Raw genomic sequence first — 9742 nt, forward strand, 5'->3', positions numbered from 1 at the left:
CACGCACACTCATGGCCACCCCCAGCGTCAACCCGTTGGGCTCAGGCGATCCTTCTGCCTCAGCCTTTCTAGTAGCCAGAACTACAGGTGTGCGCCATCATGCCCAGGTAATTTTTTGATTTACTGTAGAGATGAGGTCTCACCGAGTTGCCCAGGCTGGTCTCGAACCCATGGGCTCAGACAATCCCCTCACCTTGGCCTCCCCAAGTGGGGGGATTACAGGCTTGAGTCATCACGCCCAGCCAAGATTTTCATTATTGTCAAATATATCTGGATTGCATCTTAACCTAAAGTATTTCACAAAGACATGATATTAAATGAAGGCTAATTTTAAAATACCTGAATTTCTAAATCTAAATAGATCTAGGTGATAGTGATATGTGGAACTGTTTCAAAATTATTGGAAAACGTCATTTTCTTGAAATGAACTTGGCATTAAAGGCAGTAAGTAGGTCTTTATAAGGAGTTTCTGAATCTGACTTTGTCAATGGTATTCGGCAAAGTTGGCGAAATCCAGGAGAACGCAGCAGCAAGTTCTGTGACAGACCCATGAAGCTGGAGCATAACCAGTAGAGAACAATTGACTGTAAAATAAGACATGGATATTAGCACCTGTACATTCTACACGATCCAGAGACACACAGGCAATAGCATACCAGGACTGAACAGGACCTGCCATCTATTAAGTTAACTGTGATGGATCTCACAGATAGGTAAAACAAAGGTTGAGACAGACCAAAAAGCAAAGCAAAAAGAAAGCAAAAATAGAGATATTTATGGTAGAAAGCAAGTAATAGAATGCAGCTAAAAGATAGAGGCCCAAGATAGATCTCATCTCTTTTTTGGGTAATTAAGCACATCTTTTCTGCACCAAGAGTTCTATCAAGCTGCTTATACTGGGATTGGAGGGAAGGGAACATGTCCATTTATAATGGCAAACTTAGCCTTCCTAGACCTTATTTTTCCCCATATAATCGTTTCTCTTCCAAATTTTTCCCATTAGCCAGTTTCTCAGTATACTCAGGAATGCATTTTCTTTCCTCCTTCTGAGACAAACAGTCTCAGCATTACCTTCTACTTTCTTTTTTTATTACCATTCAGACTGTTTATTAAGGTCAATGACTTAAGTTCTGCAGCCTCTCAAAACACTCCTATACTCAAATCTGTTCCAAGTCTTTCTTTGACATCAGAAGGTAATCAGGACAGATGTGGCGGCCTACGCCTGTGATCTCAGCATTTTGGGAGATTGGGACAGGAGGACTGCTTGAGCCCAGAAGTTTGAGAGTAGCCTGGCGAACATAGTGAGACTTTGCTTCTACAAAAAAAAAAAAAAAAAAACTAGCTGAGTGTGGTGGCATGCACCTGTAGTCCCAACTATTCAAGAGGCTGAGGCGGAAGGATCATCTGAGCCCAGGAGTTTGAGACTGCTGTGAGCCATGATTGTATCAGTGCACTCTAGTGTGGATGATGGATTGAGACCCGGACTCAAAAAAAAAAAAAAAAAAAGTTACTGGACCCCAGAAGGAACACCATGACATTGCTGAGTCCAGGTCCTGGAGTCAAACTGCCTGAGTTTCAATCCTATTTGACTTTTTTTTTTTACTTTAAGTAAGCTATCTTCCTTCTGTTTCAAGTTTCTCATCTATAAAATAGGGACAGTAACTGCATCTACATTAGAGAATTTCTGTGAGGAATAATTGACATCATTCATGCAGAGTGGTAAGCACAGTATGTAGTCCATATTAAGCACTTGCATTTGCTATCTGTTCCAAAGTAAGTCTTTAGAGGCAGAAAGTAACACATCTTCAAAGGTAGATTAGCACAGTAGCTAAGACAGGACCCAAACTGCTCGAATGTGTGCTAAGACTGCTAAGCGACCTGGGATAAGTTACTTAATCTCTCTATGTGCCAGTTTCCTCATCACCAAAGTGGTGATTTTTTTTTTTTTTTTTTTTGAGTCAGAGTCTCACTCTGTCGCTCAGGCTGGAGTATAGTGGCACGCTTACAGTCACACCAGCATCGACCTGCTGAGCTCAGGTGATCCTTCCATCTCAGCCTTCCAAGTAGTTGAAACTATAGGTGCGTGCTATCATGCCCAGCTAATTTTTTGTTATAGTGTAGAGATGAGGTCTCATCAAGTTGGTCAGGATAGTCTCGAAACCCTGAGCTCAGGCAATCTTCTCGCCTAGGCCTTCCAAAGTGCTGGGATTACAGGCTTGGGCCATCACGCCCAACTCAAAGTGGAGATTTTAATAGTACCCTCCGTCCTGCACTGTTGGGAGAAATATTATGAGGTAACATACATAAACCTTTTAAAACAGTATTTGGTACAAAATCAGAGTCCAACAAATATTAGCTATCATCATCATCTGACTTATCCACCAACCAAAAAATAATAAAGTCAGATGCAGTGGCTGACACCTGTAATCTCAGTTCTTTGGGAGGATTACACCTGTAATCTCAGTACTGATGTGACAGGACTGCGTGAGCCAAGGAATTTGAGACCAGCCTGGGCAACATAGTGAGACCATGTCTCTAAAAAAAAATTACCTGGGTGTGATGGCATGCACCTGTAGTCCCAGCTATTGAGGAGGCTGAGGTAGAAGGATCACCTGAGCCCAGGAAATCAAGGCTGCAGTGAGCCATGATGTTGCCTCTGCACTAGAGCTTGGGTGACAGAGTAACAACTCAATTCAAATTTTAAAAAAATCTGAGTCCAATTACAGCAAATTATACGCTCCTATCTAGGATCAATCCCCTATCTTCCTTAGTAACAAAATCCTAATTTTTAGCTGGGCACACTGCCATCTATTTTAAAAAATAGGCTGGGCTCAGTGGCTCAGCCTGTAATCCCAGCACTTTGGGAGGCTGAGGCGAGTGGATTGCCTGAGCCCGCGGGTTCAAGACCCACCTGGGCAACTTGGCGAGACCTAGTCTCTACAATAAATAAAAAACTAACTGGTCATGGTAGCGCATGTCTGTAGTTCCAGCTACTTGGAAGGATTGCCGGAGCCCAGCAAGTCGAGGCTGCAGTAGCCGGGAGTGTGCCACTGCACTCCAGTCTGGGTGACAAGTGAGACTCCGACTCAAAAAATAAATAAATAAAATAAAATAAAATAAATAAATAAAATAAAATAAAAGACTACACTTCCCTGCCTCCTCTGTAGCTAGGGAAGGCCACATAACTAAGATGTAAACACAACTGGTTGGTGGGATATCTGCTCAACCTCCCGAAAGGGGGTTGAGCAGACTGGACTTGAAGCACCCTTTACCCTGCAGCCTGTAAGATAACAAGCTCCAGCAGCCATCATGACCACACTGTGGCCTTGAAGACAGAAATCACAGACTATGGATGATGGAGCAGAAAGGGAGGAGTACATCTTCTTGGACTTGCCATATCACCACTAAACTGCCAGGGTGGATTTCCTATAGTTAAATAGGTATTGAAGTCACTGTTTCTTAGATGACAGTAACTCACTTGGAACCTAATCTCTCACTAAAACTTCACAGCTCCTATTTTATTTCATCTGGGGGTTTCTTCAATTTTAATTGGTATTATTTCTCTGTAGAAATGTAATGAATCTGCACCATTCTACTTTTACAGGGTACTTTACAACAATACTAATATGTAAATAAGTACTACAATAGGTATTTGATATTATTTCATTAATTCTCACCAACATTATGATATCTATGTTAGAGATAAGAAAACTTGTTTTGCATAAGATTAATGACAGTATTATGCCTAGTATCAGCTTAAAAAATACATTTTCATGTCAAAAACATCACTTCAGATTCCTAAGCAAAGTACTGGGAAATACCTTTATATATATTTTAATATACTGATATAATCCTAACTACTAACAACTGAATTCCACTTTATGTTCTATGTGTGGGCTCTGAGCAAACATGGAGATACCTGACATAGTTTTTGTCTTCTTAGCAACATCTAAAGTATCTGTAGAAATATGCTTAAAGGGCTGAGTGCAGTGGCTCACACCTATAATTCCAGCACTTTGGGAGGCTGAGGCGAGAGAATTGCCTGAGTTCAGGGGTTCAAGACCAGCCTAGCAATTGAACCCCTGAGTTCAGGGGTTCAAGACCAGCCTGGAGACCTCATCACTACCACAAATCAAAAAATTAGCTGGAAGTGGTAGCGTGAGCATATAGTTCCAGCTACTTGGAATGCTGAGGTAGAAGAATCGCCTGAGTACAGCAGGTAGAGGCTGTGGTGGCCATGAGTATGTCACTGCACTCCAGCCTGGGTGACAGAGACTCCAACTCAAAAAAATTAAATAAATAGATAAACAGATAAATAAATAAATAAATAAATAAAAGAAACGAGCGCAATGGCTCACACCTATAGTCCCAGCAGTCTGGGAGGCCGAGGTGAAAGAACTGCCTGAGCCCACAGGTTCGAGACAAGCCTGGACAACTTGGCAAGACCTCATCTCTACAATAAATTAAAAAATTAGCCAGGTGTGGTGTCACGCACCTGTAGTTCCAGCTACTTGGAAGGCTGAGGCGAAAGGATTGCTTGAGCCCAGTAGGTCAAGACTGCGGTGGCCGTAAGCATGCCACTACAATCCAGCCTGGGCAACAGAATGAGAATTCTACTCATTAAAAAAAGAAATATGCTTGAGGGCAGACAGCAGATACTATCACTGCTGTCCTGCCCACTGTGCCCTTAACAATGTATCTTCCCTTTAATAAACCTACCTTAACACAAAAAAAGAAAGAAATATGCATAAAAGACTGAAATAACTGCAAACATAACCATTTCTTTGTCTATCAAATTTAATAGGGGCAAGTGTATCTAATGAAGCTAAATAATAATGGGCTTGTCACAAAGTTTTGCTTGTTTTCTTTTGAGTCGGGGTCTCACTCTGTCACCCAAGCTTGGAAGGCTCAGGCGATCCTTCTGCCTCAGCCTTGCAAGTAGCTGGAACCATAGGCATGGTTAATTTTTTTGATTTATTGTAGAGACAAGGTCTGGCTGGTCTAGAACCCCTGGCTGGTCTAGAACCCCTGGACTCAGGCAATCCTCTTGCCTCGGCCTCCCAAAGTGCTGGGATTACAGGCTTGAGCCACCATGCCCAGCCTTTTTTTTTTAAATGCTAAATTCCTTGGTCCTTGGTTTAGTCTACATAGGCAGAAATAATTCAATATAACAATTGATCAAATAGAGCAAAATACTATATTCTTGGTATTCTGCAAGAGATTTTGTAATATTTTTTTTTTAAAGTCTTGAAAAAGGAGTTTGATTTCATAAGACGGTCAAGACACATTCACATAAAAGATTAACCAATGCTAAGAAATACTTAAATGTCATTTGGTGACAGAGACAAATTAGTTACTACAGAAACTCTGAAAAAGTAAGGTATTAGCTGGGGGTGGTAGCTCATGCCTATAATCCTAGCACTTTCGGAGGCCAAGGTGAAAGGACTGCCTGAGCCCACGGGTTCGAGACCAGCCTGGGCAACCTGGCAAGACTTCATCTCTACAATAAATCAAAAAGTTAGCCAGGCATGGTGGCACACACCTGTAGTTCCAAATACTTGGAAGGCTGAGGCAGAATGATTACCTGAGCACAGCAGGTCAATGCTGCAGTGGTTGTGAGTGTGCCACTGCACTCCAGCCTGGGCGACAGAGTGAGATTCCAACTCAAAAAAAAAAAAAAAAAAAAGTAAGGTATAAAGTAGTCAGAGGAAGCGCAATAGAAGAAGCAGGATCCCAGCTAGTCTAAGCTAGAAACAGAGGACTCAGCTCATGCAGCACACAATGTTGGTGCTTACTCACTGAGGGTACTGTTGCAGCAATTGGAATCATCAACACGGATACAGCACGAACAAAGTACGTAATGTAAGTCTGAAAACGAGATATCCCAATTTTTTGTAGAGCAAAAATCTGAAGAGGTAGAAAATATACAAACACAATGATTATTAAAATGGATATTTTATCAGACAAGCTTTAAAACTATAAACTGATTTTTTAAAGTTAGGGTCTGTTTGTGTCATCCAGGCTAGAGTACAGTGGCACAATCACGGCTCACTGCAGCTTCGATCAACAGGTCTCAGGCGATCCTCTCACCTTAGCCTCCTGAATAGTTAAACTACAGGCATGTGCCATCACACCTGGCTATTTTTTTTATTTTTTGTAGAAACAAGGTCTCACTATGTTGCCTGGGCTGGTCTCAAATTCCCGGGCTCGAGTAATTCTCCAACCTTGGTCTCCCAAAGTGTTAGAATTAAAGGCGTGAGTCACTGCATCCAGTTACAAACTGATTTTTGACTAGCTTCCATCAATGCTTTAGTAAAAGCAAAAAGAATTAAAAATAAGACATTAATGAATTCATATGGTTGATCTTTTTTTTTTTCTTTTTTTTTGAGATAGCATCTTACTACACTGTCCAGGCTGGTCTGCTCAACTGAGGTAAATCACTTCTAAGCTTTCTTCTAGTTCAGTCTATATTCTAGTCTGAGAACAACTTGTTATGAAATCATAATCATGCTTTCCCTAAACTGCTGAGTAAAGCGGCATGGGATAATGAGTAAGGCATAACTGAGAAGTCCCATTTTACATGTATGTGCTTTTCCCACTTCAGGTTATAAAAAATCCAGTGACTTTTCTAAGGTTATGTAGCAAGAAAATGGCAGTCAGGCACCAACTGTGTTCATGCCTACAACTTCAAGCATAAACACAAAACACTACTGTGGGAATAAATCCAGAGTAACTGCACACCTTAATTACTGTCTTTATCAAAAACAAATCACAAAATGATGTGTATTAGAATGATATACTTTTGAAGTGAAAAGAGACTTTGGAAGTGTTCTAATTCAGCATTCTATAATAATATGAGAATTCTGAAGCTCAGAGAGGTTAGACTGGCCTAACCCAAGGGCTGATCTGGGACCAGAAAATAAGGGGCTTCCATTCTAGCTTGGAGTTCTCTAAACTGAGTCAAACATCTGTACATTTGACATCACGACAGCAGCAACAAAAATTCCAATGATTTAAATGGCAAACAAATTTCACTTAAAACTACTGACCTCCACTATTAACAAATTGATGACACCCACAGAGACAGGCAGAATCCAAGTAGAATCCAGCGCAGTGAGGTCAGGAAACCACAGGACCCCACCAGAAGCTAACTGCTCCTGAACAGAACGACCTGCTGAAACAGTTTTGTAAATAAAACAATAGAATTCCTAAATATAGCAGAGGAAAATATATAGGACATTAGTAATCTGACAACTCCGGTAAGACATCTCTCATACTACAGATCTACATTTTATTCAGGTGATTTTCACTCATGTTATTTTTTTTCTCAATACAAAATGTTTTTCCTTTTTTTTTTTTTTGAGTCAGAATCTCACTCCGTCACCCAAGCTGGAATGCAGTGACATGCTCACAGCCACCACAGTCTCAACCTGCTGGGCTCAGATGATACTTCTGCCTCAGCCTTCCAAGCAGCTGGAACTACAGTCACACCCAGCCAAAATGTTTTTCTTAACACAGCTTGTCTTATACTTAGGATTTTAAATTCTATATTCTTGTAAGGAAGACAGTAAAAATACTCTAATTATGAAACTTTAAAAAAAATACAAAGACAATATTAGATAACTTATTTGGGGGAAGAGGTTTTCTATAATAGTTACCTTCTGAATGTGCTGCCCCTGTACTAAAATTTCGGAGAGCAACAGACATGAAGACCCACATTGGAAGCTGAATCCAGACTAACACAGTGGCTTTGAAAGGGTGGCAGTTATCTCGAACATACAGCTCTGAAACAAGCCGCCTCATATTCTTAAGATAAGTGAGTCTAGATTGAGAAAATGGGAAAAAGGGAAACGAGAAATGTCATTGACTACTAATAAGTACTTTATCCCCACAGCACAAATAGCCCCTGCTCTGGTTATTGGCTAAAGGATTTGTATAGGGGATTCAGCTGTCATAGCTTTGGTAAGGAGCTCCCTAAACAAAAGGCAAATAGTCTTTTACTGAAACTTCTACAGTAATGTACACAACTTACATAACAACCAAATAAATCTGACATTGTCAGACTATAGGCTTTGTCTCTAGTGGTATTTAGCCAATTAGGCTTTATCAGGGGAAAATCCACTGCTGACATGGTACGATCATGATTAATATCAGGAAAACTGAAGCTATAAGCACATTTTACTCAAATTGCTCCACTCTATCCAAACCTGACTTGATCCCTAAGTATCTTTTTGTAGCTATGTGGTCTTATACTGTGCATGCTCTTGGGCTGTCAAAATGTTCTCTACTTCTCAATCAACTCTCTCACAAACATTTTTTTGTGTGTGGCCTTCTTAATCCCCTATTTTTAAAAAAAAAATCCTAGAATTAAGGAAAACAGGTTCAGGTTTGTCGCATGGGTATATTGTGTGATGGTGAAGGTTGGGCTTCTATTAAGCCAAATGGTAACATGGTACCCAATGGGTAGTTTTTCTACCCTTGCTCCCCTCTTACCCTCCCTTTTTAAGAGCTGCGTCTGTTGTTCCTATTTTCACATCTGTGTGTACCCAGTGTTCAGCTCCCACTTATAAGTAGTTACTGTTTTCACATCTGTGTGTACCCAGTGTTCAGCTCCCCCTTATAAGTAAGAGCATGTGGCATGTGGTTTTCTAGGTCAATTTGCTTAGAATAATGGCCTCCAGCTGCAACTATATTGCTGCAAAGGTCACAATTTCATTCTTCTTAATGACTGTGTATATTCCATGGTATATATGTACCACATTTTCTTTATCTAGTCCACTATTGCTTAGGCACCTAGGCTGGTTTCATGTTGCTGTCACTGTCTCATGAAGATTTTTAAAATCTGTTTCTCTGTTAACCATATTAACTACTCCCATTTTTGCCTGAAGTCTTACCTTCTAGACTACAGTTTCCTTGAGGGGAAAGTGTTGGGTCTTACTCATCTTTAACTGAATGTAATAAAATTATAGTATACTAAGAACAGTACACAAAGATATTCTACGCCCTTTACAATTTAGTGTCTGCCTATTCTTCCAACTTTATCTCTTGCAACTCCTCCAGACACCTGTACATTCCATTCCATGACTGACTTTAGGTCATTCAACAAATCAGCATGTCTGTGGAAGTTCTCTGTATTATATCATTTGCGTGAACAGCCCACTTTCCTGCTGTCCAACTGACAAAGTACCTTTCACCCTTCAAGAATCAGAACTACTAAACACACAGAAGGCCCTCAGATGCGTCTTCCTAGAAAGCCACACACCAATGTAAGGATGCATCTGAAAAACCATCCTGCCAGTACTGTAGAAGCAAGGTGCTACAAGCATTTATAACCAGGTGAGCAGCTATTCATCTGTTCTTTTTACCTATGGCTTTAGTTTCAGACTTCTCTAATCAGTAGAATTTCAGAACTATAGGTCTATCAACTTTTACTTTTATGCAAATAAAAACAATAACCTATCACATTAATTTTTTTTGAGTTGGAGTCTCACTCCATCGCCCAGTCTGGAGTGCCGCAACCTCAACCTGCTGGGTTCCGGCGATCCTTCCGCCTCAGCCTTCCGAATAGCCAGAATTACAGGTACGCGCTACCACGCCTGGCTAATTTTTTTTTTTTTTTTTTTATTATAGAGATGAGGTCTCGCCTGCCCAGGCAGGTCTTGAACCCGCGGGCTCAGGCAATCCACTCACCTCAGCCTCCCAAAGGCGCGGGATTACAGGCTGAGCCACCAAGCCCGGCTAC

The 9742-nt window shown here is 40.8% G+C and overlaps 1 protein-coding gene across 1 annotated transcript in view; it reads right to left on the reverse strand.

Moving 5' to 3' along the window:
• Positions 1 to 250: 250 nt before the first annotated feature.
• Positions 251 to 9742, reverse strand: part of LOC103269710 (mitochondrial inner membrane protein COX18) — a 15125-nt gene continuing 5633 nt past the window's right edge. The window contains exons 5-8 of the mRNA XM_021717197.1: positions 7659 to 7822; positions 7050 to 7174; positions 5800 to 5907; positions 251 to 584 (exon numbers count right to left, since the gene is read on the reverse strand). Coding sequence (XP_021572872.1) covers positions 411 to 584; positions 5800 to 5907; positions 7050 to 7174; positions 7659 to 7822 — 571 coding nt within the window. The 3' untranslated portion in view covers positions 251 to 410. The remainder of the gene's footprint in view (positions 585 to 5799; positions 5908 to 7049; positions 7175 to 7658; positions 7823 to 9742) is intronic.

Source organism: Carlito syrichta, unplaced genomic scaffold (genome assembly GCF_000164805.1).
Source record: "Carlito syrichta isolate Samal-C Ts95f unplaced genomic scaffold, Tarsius_syrichta-2.0.1 Scaffold309465, whole genome shotgun sequence".
Lineage (NCBI taxonomy): Eukaryota > Metazoa > Chordata > Mammalia > Primates > Tarsiidae > Carlito > Carlito syrichta.